We start from the raw sequence: 13,221 nt of genomic DNA, 5'->3' as shown, positions 1-13,221 counted from the left end.
ATTTGTATTCGAATAAAAGTGGAAAGAGGCTTAAAAATCCAAATGTTTTTTTAAATATTTGTATGAAACTCATTATTTGTGCTTTGCTGAATGTCTTTGTGTTCGGGCTCACGTCTAGTTGCAGCCTAAGTCTATATTTCCTTTGTGATAAATAAAGTTCTGTCTGTCTGAGCTCTTCAGATGATTCGCTCCGCCGCTCAGAGCTGCTCGTCGGTGTTTACGTCAGTTTGTATGTGAGGCGGCTGCTCGCGTCTGCTGGTCGGTTCTTATCTGTCCTCTCACGTCTCAAAGCTCCCGGCGGGCCTCGTGGGGGGGGCGAATACGTCTCGGCACGCCGGACTCCTGATTCCCAGCATGCATCACAGGAAGCAGAGGTTCCACTGAGAGGAATCATCGTTTTCCGAGGAAAACCGGAAAACCCACAAGATACAGAACGGAAGTTTGATTTTATAAAGCTGATCACATCAATCAATAAAACAATAATCTGACTGAGCTGCTGCTTATTAATCTGAGTCGGGACATAAAACGATGATGTCGCTGTTTTAGTTCAGTCATTAAATCGTATCAGACTGACATCGATGATTAAAACTCAAACATGAGAAACAGGAAACCTTCCTGTTCCTTCCTGTTCACGTTTTATTCCCTGATCAATACGTCTGTGTCTCATGACTGAGATCTGTATGAATTCACAACCATCAAACTTGCATCTTCTAATTATTAAAACGTTTCTTTGTGATTATAACATCTGCATGTAGGAGCCATGTATCACTTATTATGAGATATAAAGGAAGGAAAGGTGATGTGAAGGAGAGAAACAACCTGCAGCTCATCAAACTCTCTGTTCTTTCTTTAGAGGAGGAATAATGTTTCCTCCTGTTTTCTTCCATCTGTTTGTTTTTTGCTTCATTTCCTTTTTGTGTTTTTCTTCTGTTCGTCTCGTCCTCGGGGGGGACGAAGCAGCGTCTCTCTTTCTGGACGCTGCAGTTGATGAATGAAGTGATTATAAAATGGCCTCTCTCTGTTTTTTTTTTTTTTTGGATAAATGAACGGCGCTGAGCGGCAGCGGCGGCAGACGGATCTGAGCGGCGATCATTCATTAATCAGCGCGAGGACGCTGCGTCGCAGGTGTTCACTGATACCGGAGATTAATCCACTGTGTCTCCGTTCTGTTCGTTAGTGTGAAAGTCTGTTTTCTATATTTAACGCCTGGAAACACCTCCATCCATCCTGAGCTCTGATTGGTCAGAGACCTGCAGGTGAACGAGGTTTGATCCAACAAAAGTCTTTTAACTATCAAATCAAATCAAAACAAGTAGAAATTAACATCAGAATCAGATCGTTTGATACAAAAAGTAAATAAAACATTTTACACTAAATGCAACTTAGTAAAAAACAAAGGAATGAATTGTTGGAAATAAATTAAAATAATTTAAGACCAGTTTAATAAGTGAAGTGCAGGAATGTCCATTAATTACCAGATAAAAACTTTCACTCTTTTTTTTTTTATTAGTTTATTTGTCAGATGATGCAAAAAACATTAACAGGTTCAAATAACATGAAACAGATGTGATACATATACATATAGGATCTATAACCAAGAATCATTTTCAACCTCTGACCCTGGTTAGACTTTAAATGATTATTAATTAAATAAAGCTCATAATAAATAGTGACATTTTTAATAACAACAGTATTTATATCACATAACAATCCTTTTACATGTGTTGCACGTGTGTGTGTATCTGTCCGTCTATGTGCACGTGATCACGTGATCAGTGATCGCAGGTTTGGTTTTGTTTCAGTGAATGTTTCAACTTTTCATTAAATGTTTTCAGATCAGTTTATTAATATTAATATTAATCTTGTTATGAAACAAGATTGAAATGTATAAATGTAACTGTCGGTCGCTTCACTGCCAACTTTAAAAAATGTAATCATGGTTTAGATTTTTTTATGGATCATTACAAAAAAAGCACTTTTCAATTTATGTAATTTTAACTGAAATTCACACATGTTGTGATTTGTAAATGTATTTAATGTGAAAACATTTCTAACATGTTGAGCAGATCCGTGTGTTCGACACACAGGAGCTACAGATGAAGATGAACATCTTCATCACTGAAGCTGCTGCAACAGACACATTGATACATAGATACATATGAAGCTACTGATGCAAATCAATATGTTACAGAGAGTTTAGTTTTATTTAAGTATACAGCAAATCATAAATGAACTAAAAAAGTGTCATTTTTACATTAGATATTTATTTCTTTATTTAAAGCTGTTTGTTCTTAATCTCTAAAGAAACACTTGAATCTTTCACTAACAACCTTTTTCCTTTGTAGTGTCTCTAGTTTACATGAATTCACTCTGTAACCTGAACAATTACTGTCAGAATAATTTAATAATCCTCTTACTCTGATAAATTAATTAATACTAGAGCGCGAGATCCGTCCAGACGTTTAGAGAGGAAGAATCAATCTGAATATCAAATGATTGGTCACATTTCTAAATAATAATAATTAATAATTACATACAAATAAATTGGATTTTACCGATGCAAAGATGTTAGAACCGATGCATCACTAGTTCAGCTCAGATTGTATCCGGTGCACTTTTTTCTAACGGTGCAGTTGCATCGTGAACATTTATGCTGGTGATTCTTCCGTCACTAATAGCAACGTCTCTATCAGCAGGACGATGACATCATCGACACGTCACTGTTGATCAATAACGATGTTTGATGATGATGGTTGGGTTTAGTAAAGATGATGGTTTGGGGTTAAAATGATCACTTTAAGGTCAGAGAAACACGCGGTGGGTTAAAGTTACTACTTCCTTAAAGTTAGGCCACCTTCGTCGCCATGGCAACAATAATCAAGTTTGGGGGTTGGAAACAGGGTTAAAGCCTCCGTTCATCGATGTGTCCAAATATATATATAAACGTCATGTGACCTGCATCACTGCTCCACCTCACAGTTACTATGACGACCGCTAGCTGACAGCTGTCACTCAAACTAACTACAGACTGACGTTATGACCTGTTGTTGTTTTTATGAGGACAGACTCGTCCTGACATCGTCCCTGAATGTTTAAAACACAGACAGACACAAACATAATGCAGCACGACTGTAACAACTTTAACAATAATACAATAATAATACAAACACTCATCAATCTGTAATGAATATTAATAACATACAGCAGCTGATAGATGAATAAAGTAAAAGGTTAATCAGGCTCTTCATGAAGAGAAGCTTCTTGTTAATGGGGTCCATTCATGAATAATTCTGCCAGTAACATCTCTGAAACCAACATTACTGAACCGTTATATGATGTAAACCAGTGGGACACAGATACTGGTCTGAAGACAGTAATCACATTCAGACCAATAATCAATTAATAATAATATAATTGAGAAAACCCAAATTGTTGGAAAGGAAAAACACAGAAAACCAAGCTTTTAAATCTATAAGTCTCTAATTATGTGTGAATTCATGTGAACTACATATCGAACCAATCACTGGTTTTGTGACCTTCGCTCCCAGTTACATGTCAGCGTGATGTTTCAGGTCCTGGTCGGACATTTATCAGATTCTCTTTGAGTCGACGTGTTCGGTGTGATTCCTGGAAACAGCAGCGTTTACAGCCTCGCTGCGAGGCCGAGACGCTGCTGAGCTAAAGGAGGCGTTACGGAGAGAAGCGTGCGGCGTGCTCGCTCAGGAGGACGTCACGTAGCGACGGAGGAAAGAGGCGAATTAACTCGTGTGATGGCCGCTGTCGGCTTCCATTCTCGTCCTCAGCGGGAAGTCGGAGGAGCTGTGATTAGACTCCGTCCTCTTTGTTTCCTGCCGCTCTGCTCTCTGACACATCTCATCACATCTCAGGGGGGGAATCTGAGCGCGCTCAGTGCTGCGCCGTCGAGCCACAGGGAGAGAGAGGTGTTTAAATGATTTCATAACCAAACCTGGAGGATGAAACAACCACAGAGCAGCAGAGACATTAAAGAGCTTATTAACCACAACGAAAACACAATCAGCAGAGTTCAGTGTTTCTGCTCCATCATGGTTTAACTTCTATTAAACTGACAGTGATGGAAGATGCTTTACTGCAGTAAAAGTACCAAAAAGTACCAATACAACAATGTAAAAAAGTCCTGCATGAAACATCCTACAACTGTAGAAGTACATAAGTATTACAAGCTTGATTTTTGCTGAAATATTGGTTCATTTGAACATTTATTGAAATGAAAGCATGTGAGAAGTTTAGAGGGAAAAACACTGCTTTTTGAAACCTGAAGTCACACAGTTAAATGATTTCATCCCCATTCAAGTGCAGACGTGTCAGCAACGTCCGGCTCGTTTCTTTACAGTCGGTAGCAGATTTTTTGGCTTCATGCATCACTGAGCAACCGTCATGAGAATGAACAGGACGCCATCTTTGAGTCCCGTGTGAGTTCTCATTAATACAACCACCGTGGTTTTACATGTTTCGTACATGTTAGTTGACGAAGTCCAGACTCAGTCCCACCTCCTTCTATCACAGCTGATCATCATCACCTGATTAATCACAATAAACCCAGAAAAACCTGCAAAAATATGATCAATTCACAAGTCAGAAGAGAAACTTCACTTCAATAAATCTGCAGCTAACACATCAGCTACGTCTGAAAACAGAAGAAGAAGAAGTCAGAGAGAGAAAGAAAGGATCAGAATCTTTCAGGATCTACAATCTATCAGGATTTATCTGGATCTAAATAACATTGAATAACGTTAGCTAACAGTAGTCGGGACAGAGCTCAAACCTAGCAAGTTACCGTTAGCTTAGAGTTAGCTTTTTGCCCAGCTAGCTCAAGGTTAGCTTTTAGGCTAACAGGATGGATTGGTGAACAGAGACAGAGTTTGAGTTGTTGGAAGGTAATAAGCTAGCAGTTCCCCCCCCGCCTGCAGTCTTTGTGCTAAGCTAGGCTAAACATGTCCGTCGTAGAAATATCCATCTGAACATCTAACAGAAAAAATGTCAGAATCTTCCTTTAACAAGCTTTATTATAACTATTCTTTAAACTTAATGTAAACCTAAATCCTAAAAATAACCATCAAGAGCTTTTGAAGTATTTCTACAGTCTGGAGAATCTTGATGGAGAATTTAATTAAAGATCCCGGCTGAGAGGAGCTGCTGCTGTTTGTTGGACAGGAAATTGGTTTGATAATTGGGGGCTAACAGGCGATCACCATCCTAGCGCTGCTCCGCCGCCGCGGAGGGAGCGAGCTGATTACCTGCTGATGTATTACACCCCCCCCCCCCCCCGTACAACCGGCCGCACCGAGCCTCGTTTAGCGGCGTAGCGGCGGGAACAGAAGGAGCGATCGTGTCGGTAAAATGTCGCCTAGAAAGCAGGAAGTCCCTCCGAGTGAAGAATTAATTTTCAAATGAGGTGACAGAAACAGACTCCAACAGAGAGGACACGGCTCTAAAGACATCATCAGGCCCAAATTATCTATATATATCTATTCTATGTTATATTATCTTTCACTACATCATGTCCTGCTGTGTTATGTTTTATTACCTCACGTCATGTTAAACTGCGTTACAACACCCTGATTACCTTGCTGCATGGCATTATGTTACATCACGTCACGCTGTATGACGGTATGTTAACGTATGTCGCGTCATCTCAAACACGTCTGAAGTCAGATTTCAAACCAAATGTGTCCAAATTTTAAACGAGATTTCATAAATTCTGATGCAGCTTCACATTGTGACTGAATGGAAATGATTCAAATGTTAAAAATGTTTCTTGCTGACAGACTTTAATTTTACTTGTGATAAAGGTTGATCATGTTTTTTTTATGCACAAATTAAAAGTGCATCCTTATGTTTTAATTATCTGTTATCTCCTCCGTGAACCTTTATCACACATAAAATAAAGTCTGTCAGCAAGAAACATTTTTAATCGTTAATCACATGTTGAGGCTGCATCAGGTAGAATCTATAGTTTAATATCAGATTTATTTACATAATTACTGCTTTATAATTAATCATTTCTACAGTTTAGAAGACATTTTAATCATAAATAAATACATAATATTAACACATTCTGACAGTAGATGTGTGTTCAGTGTCGGAGCAGTTTGCAGGTAGTTTGTCACATGATTCAGAGAGGAAACACTGCTCTGCTGGCAGTAACGGTACATATATGTGCAGATACAAACTGCCGCCGTCATCAGAAACTGACAGAAAGGACGTCTCTTTCTTTAAAATCACTTTTCCTCGTTTCCTTCTCTCCTCACGTCTTCGCTGTCACATCCTGTCAGGACTTTGTTTGTGTTTTGGGATTTTTAGTTCCTGCCTTATTTTGAAATGTCTTGTCTCCTTGTGTTTTGCTACCTTTACTTCCTGTCTTTTCCCGCCTTTGTCGATTGCCTCGCCTGTGTTCATTTTGTAATCAGAAGTTGCGTATTTAAAGTCCGGTTTTCAGTTCAGTCTTTGTTTCTGTCGTAATCACATGCTAAATATGTTCTAACATTATTTAAGCTCATTCATAGTTTATGTAAAGTTCAAGTTTATTTTGAAGAGGATTAAAGGTGGATTTTACTAAAGTTATGTTTATATTTGCTGTTGTTTTGTTTTCGGATGTTTGAATTCAGGAACATATTGTTGTTTGTGCTGTAAGATAGTTTTAATGTACACGAGTTTAATGTGTCATGTGACAGCGGTTAGTAACGTGTGTTACAGTTTGGAATATGATATATAAAGTCATTCAGCGTTTTCCCGCCTCTTGGAGTCAGAACTTTCAGATTAAATGTCCTCGAAACGTAAAACGGTCTCTATTCATGTTCTGTTTATGACGTTAGCAGACGGATAAGAATACTACATTACCCATGAGCCTCTGCTGCTGCTCTGAATACGAAGCCATAGGCGCGAAACGGAGCGCAATGAACTCAAAACGCTTCGACACCGAAGTTGTAAACAAAACATGTTACCATGGTTACTTAATCCACTCGAAGCGTCATAATCTTTAGTTTCTGCTCGCAGTCGGTGGCGCATGTGACCGAATTTTAAGCTCTGTGATTGGCTGTTTCTTGCTGAAATGCATCTTTCGTTCTGATGATTTAACCAGAAGAGTTTAAACTGTAGAAGAACTGAAACATCTCCTCCGTCTTCATGGTCCGACTTTCTAAATAAGGATTTTATTTTTCACGCTCTGGAAACAAGCGATGCACAAATGTTAGCTACTTTAATAACTTATAATAATAACTTGATTTGTATGGATGGCATATTTCACACAAAGATTACAGCTCAGTGTAAAGTCAGAACAGCAGCACAAAGTCAGAAAAAAAATCAATAAAAAACAGATGAAGAAGAAAAGAAAAACAAGCAGATTAAACCAGAATGTTTGAATAAATCAAGCTTCTGATGCGTCTCGGAGGGTAAAATCAGACCAGCAGCAGACGAGCTGAAGCTACGTGGGAGACGGTAAACTGTCCGTGATGTCGGCTAACCTGTTAGCTTCTACTGTAGCGACGTGTGTCACATCAAACTTAGTGAAATATTGTGACATTAGTGTTTTATTATTGTGACTCAGTGTGAGAGCAGCAGGTGAGCCGACTGTCAATCACAGCTGTCAATCAACGCCCCACACAGCGACGTCAAAGCTGCTGTGAGTCTTTAAATCTTATTAACGGAGAAATAATTTCCATTTATCAGACGGTCTGGATTCAGAGACTGAGACCAGAATGACTCGTGGTTTTGAATGTGAGTCAGTTGGACGTTGTGTCTGCTGGTTGGAAGGAAACATGGATGTAATTAAAAGAATTGGCACGAACGCTCTTCTTCCTCCTCCTCTTCCTCCTCCTCCTCCTCTTTATCATCCTTCCTCTCTCTCTCTCTCTCTGTGGGCCAATCAGAGAGCCACAATATGCAAATGTCCTATTTCTTTATAAATAGCAGAATGTGTGATGAAGAGGAGGTGAGAGCAGTAAACAGAATCAGTCCTCTGACGTCATAACGAGGATGATATACGGGCGTAATGATGTAATATTCTGTCAGCATTTCAAGAAAAAGACATGTTATGAGAATAAAGTCACAATTTCAGGAACAAAAGTTGAATTAAAGTTGTAAGTTTATGGAGGAAATAATTTGAGTCTTAATTAAAAAAAAAAAGTCACATGACAACTTTTCACTCAACACAAGTCTCTTTCATATAAACTTCTTCTTCTTCTTCTTCTCTGTTTTAGCGTCTCGTTCATAAAACCAGATGTTCGTCTGCTGATGTTTGAGTTCATGATCAGTAATAATCATATCAGATATTGATGACGTGTTCTTTGGTTTGTAAACATTCACAATATTTATTTATGATGAAGTTTCATCCAGCAGCGAATCAACGATCAACAAAACAAAACAAAATATGATGAAACTAATAAACTCACCTGCTGCTTTTCTTCTTCTCTTCTCCTCTTCCTCCCCTCACCCCTCCTCTTCTTCCTCCTGCACTTCTTCCCTTCTTTCTCCCCCTCCTCTATTTCTTCCTCTTCCTCCAACTCCTCGTTGTCCCCCTCCTTCTCCCCTTCCCCTTCCCCTTCCTCTTCCTCTTCCTCCTCCCCTTCCTCCTCCTCCTCCTCCTCAGTTGGTATCGTCAGTAGTCGTCAGTGGTGTGCGATGAGTCCGTGTTTGGATGATGAAGGTTGTGACCTCCTGGTCAGTCAGTCGGGCTGGACCTGCACGCAACCAGGAGGCCGAGTGAAGACCACCACGGTGAGAACCAAAACCAGAACCTGAACCTGAACCTGAACCAGAACCAGAACCTGAACCTGTGCTGCCAGTCACATGTGACTGTCATGTGACGTCCTGCTGGTTTATGCTTTATATTGATCCCTCGGTGTGATGATGATGATGATGATGATGAAGTGATGATGATGATGTGATGATGAAGTGATGATGATGGTGATGATGTGATGATGATGATGATGATGATGTGATGATGATGATGATGTGACTAAATGTGATTTAAGCCGTAACAGGAAGTTATTTGGTCAGAAGTTTATATTTTTATACATATGACAAACAAATTATTGATTAATGATAAAAACTTGAATCATCAGTTTTTCTGTTAATATCTTGTAGAAGATCAGAAAATAAAACTTAAAGTTAAAGAATTTAATATTTTTTTCATATTTATTTTTCTGTTTTTTTTAAAAAATAATGAATTATTTATTATTATTTCAGTTTTAAATAGTTTTATTTTGTAATCTTTTTTGAATTATTCAGTTTTCTTCCTTTTTATTTATTTATTAATTTCTCAGATTATATATTTATTTAATTTTATTTCTTTTTAGTTGTTTTCTTCTCATTATTTTTTCTTCTTTCTTGTAATAAATCATTTATTTTTCCATTTTTAAAACATATTTTCCTGTTTTTTTTTGTTGAGATGGTTTATGATAAGTGAGTTCACCTTGTCACAGGTGGAGAATGTTTATTAGTGCAGGTTGATGATGATGATGGTGATGATGATGATGATGATGGTGAACATTCACGCTGGTGTTTACATGAAACTTTATACTTTATTCTTCTCAAACATCAGATATAAACATAAACATCTCTAATGAGACAAACTACAAGTTAATGTTCCTCTATGAGTCAGAGGACCAAAATACTACAAAATACTACTATTACTGCAATACTTTAACTACATCAAGCTCATAATACTTATGTACTTTTACTGCAGTAAAGGATGTGAATATTTCTTTCACACCGTCTGAGTCTTTATGTTTTAAATCAACTGGGATTCGTTCTGTCCGTCTGTGTTTAGTTTCAAAGATCTAATTTTAAGCTTCTAATAACGTAATAACACCTTCTAACAAGGACGCTATTGGCCCTTATTAAAATCACAGCCTGTGTGTGTGTGTTGATTGAATAATTGCTACCCATGAGCACTCTCTTCTCCATCTGTCACTCGTCACAGCAGCTGATTAACAGCAGCAGATACATCACCACATCAACCAAACCTCCTTCAGGATTTGTTGATTTTTGCTTCTAATTGTTTGTTTAGCTGTTTGTCTGATGATTATCTGCTGTCAATCATCTGCTTTCTTTGTTTCATTACTGTCTGTTTAAAACCTTCAGACAGCTGCAGCTGTGATAGTTTCTGTTCTGTGTTTCTTCAGACTGTAGTTGGTTGCTGAGCTGTTTGCACAGGACCAGCATGGACCAGCAGGGACCTCCAGTAATTCATGATAATTGCAGAGGTCGTCTGTGATCTTAATCCTGTGCAAATCTGCCTGCATGTCTGTAATTTGTAAAGCAAATTACCATATTTCACCTCAACACAGAGGTCATGTGATAATGTTAGTCCAGTGCTGATCGGCATTTCTGTGATTTGTTGTTGGATGTTAAACAAAACCTTGATATTCTTAATCATATCCGAGGGGATAACGTCAGTAAATTCAAGTAAAATACAGACTTTGCTTGTCCAGAGTGAATCTAAACCACGTAATACTAGTCCTGAGTGAAAAGGGCTTCAGACGTGTTCGTAGGAAACTTCTTGTTCTGAAGCTCTTTGAGAAATTCACAGTGTAATACGAAGTCAGGAGGTTGTGATATGTGGCACAAAAAGGCAACACGACTGTATTTATGCAGCACATTTCATAGCAGGGCGATTAAAAAGTGCTTTACAGAAAATAAATGAATATTACAGCAAGAACAGATAAACATTATTAAATAAAAACACCAGCATGGGGGTAATAAAATAACTATTAAAGTAAATCAGATTAAAATTAAAGCTGCGAGCAGCGTTGGTCGGGACCTCGCACTCTGGCCTGTCGGGATCATTTTGCTTTTTAAGAGGGATATTTCTTACAAGTGTGGTGTGCTTTTATTTTGAAAGTGTATACTGTCAGGTGTGTAGAGACAATAAGTAACTGCAGCTGGACACAGAAAAATACTCATATATTTGAATGGAGAGTGTGAGCGAACCCACACCTTTTTGAACATTTACTGCTTCCACATAGTTTTAGATACAAACTTCATTTGAACTTTAAATGAGTCACCAGACTTTGACCTATAAATCTTGAATTTACATGTGTTTTCTATCTTTTATTGTTTTTGAGATATTAGAGTGTGAGTTTTAAAGTCTTTTCTTGCTCCTCCTGTGATTTTATAATGAGTGTGTATTGTTGAATGTTTCACAGCACTGAGGGAGTGACATCACCAGGAGCAGTTGGAGAGGAGGATTTTAGAGTAAGGACTTCCTGTTGGATTTAGGTCAGGGGTGTCAGCGTATGATTTGTAGGTCTTGATGAGACGAATAATTGAGTTTTGGTTTGATCTCTCTACGACATTCTTATGGGCCGTGGCGGCCATTTTAGTTACATAGGTGGCGCTAGAGAGCACATTTTGGCACTTTAGGGGTTAATTTTTACATTTTATCATATAGTTCACCAGATCTGATGTGCATGCCAAATTTAGTGAGTTTTTGAGCATGTTTAGGGGGTCAAATTAAGGGTTTAAGTGGTGTAATAATAAAGAAACAAACAAACAAACAAAAAACAACAGGGTCCTCACCCTTACTGTTTTACAGTAGTCCTCTGCCTTTTGGGTTCAGTCCCTAATTATTTAAAAACTAGTAATGAAGGTAGGTAAAGTGACTGTACATCTGTCTGAGTTAGTGCTCAGTCAAAGTAAAACAGGTGAGCTTTAACTTTGAATGTATAAATGTTTCAGCAAAGCTGCAAACAGAACCGTGTTCCTGCACATGCTCAGTGGCGTCTGCTTTACACAGAACTGCTCTCCTGAGACTGAAAGCATGATGCTGTTATTAACAAACTAACGTGACCGAACTCTTCATGTTGAAGGAACATGAGGTCTACACACACAATACTTGTTAGTAGATCAGTTCATTGTTGGTTTGGATCCAAACATGAGATTTATTGATAATAAGAAAAATATCTAAAATCCCCAGAATGATCCTTTAAGCTGTCAGGTTGACCAGGTGTCTGTTTCCTCCGGCAGCGTCCTGCATCACCACACTGATCCCTTCTTCCTTTTCCTTTCCTGCGTTCCGGTTGGTCGGTTTGAGACGAGTCAGCTCACTCTCTGAATAACGAAGTCTGTCAAACACGTCACAGGACGGTTAGAACACCTCCCTCCTCTCTCTGCCCCTCGGTCGGAGAGTTTCTCCTCCGTTGGGAACTTGTAGTTTTAAAGACGGACAGCAGAGCGAGGAGACGCTGTCCTTCATGAAACTCAGAGGCAGATCGCTGGAGCGTCTCCTCTCGTCTTCCTCTCCTGAGGAAACCGACGGAAAGAAACACTGAAATCACACATGTAGAGATTTAGTCTTTTTCTGTCCTCCAGAACTCTGCTCACCGTGACCCTGAATGCATGAGAGGAAGTGAAACCCAACAAAAGATTACAATAAAGCAGCCTGTAAAATAATAAACTTTCTACACGGTGGCTGAGAGAGCTCTGCACCTGAAAAGATCTTCACCATGTTGACAGCAGAACGACACGTTTCAGTGACTGTCCGCGCCACAAAAATAGGATCATTTATTCATTTATGGCACGTGTGCTAAAACCACACGTTTATGTTCAAGGAGAAAATCAGCTGATGTTCGTATAGAGCCACAGAGTCCATGTCGGGAGGAGCTCGTGGTGGATGGATGAGTCAACTGTGAGTCAGCATTGTTTCACTGACAAAGAGCACGCCATTTGTACGGTACACACAAAATAGTTTATTTGGTTTGACGGCTGGATTTGAAGGAGATGAACGGGGGTCAAGTGGATCTTGATGAGTCTGGAGGCGTTAAGGAACCAGGGGAGAGACTCAGGGTGGGGGTACATCTCAATGAGCTTCGGCTTCATCATCTACCTGTGTAGGAAGCGAGTGACAGTGGGCTGGTGTTTATACTGCTGGGTAATGAAGAGGAGGTTACTGAGGTTACTGGAGGGCAGATGGGAGTGGCAGAATCTGAACCGACAGGAGAGATAATACATGGTAACAAAAACCATGACCACGATCGTCCCCTAACCTTAACCAAGGTCTCCTAACCTTAAAGGGTTCATATTCTGCTTTTAGTGGTTTTCTGTTATTTATATCCTGTTCTGATGTCGGATGTTAAACACGGTCAAAGTTCCAAAACTTGAGCTGAATGAATGTAGAGATGCTGCCTGCAAGTCAAAAGTCAGGGCTTCAACCTGCTCTGAACGCTTCCTTTGCAACCGTTT

The 13,221-nt window shown here is 39.1% G+C and overlaps 1 protein-coding gene across 2 annotated transcripts in view; it reads left to right on the top strand.

The window, feature by feature from the left end:
- Positions 1–13,221, top strand: part of LOC121896819 (chemokine-like protein TAFA-5) — a 54,495-nt gene that overhangs the window by 25,595 nt on the left and 15,679 nt on the right. The window contains exon 3 of one of the 2 annotated variants that reach the window (XM_042410850.1): positions 8,627–8,754. In XM_042410850.1, the coding sequence (XP_042266784.1) occupies positions 8,627–8,754 (128 nt within the window). Of the gene's footprint in view, positions 1–8,626; positions 9,138–13,221 lie in introns of those variants that run through there. The other variant, XM_042410849.1, reaches the window with a different exon arrangement.

This window comes from Thunnus maccoyii, chromosome 5 (assembly GCF_910596095.1).
Source record: "Thunnus maccoyii chromosome 5, fThuMac1.1, whole genome shotgun sequence".
Classification (NCBI taxonomy): Eukaryota; Metazoa; Chordata; class Actinopteri; order Scombriformes; family Scombridae; genus Thunnus; species Thunnus maccoyii.
The sequence above is the reverse complement of the archived record's forward strand: the minus strand, read 5'-3'. Positions and strand labels throughout refer to the sequence as shown.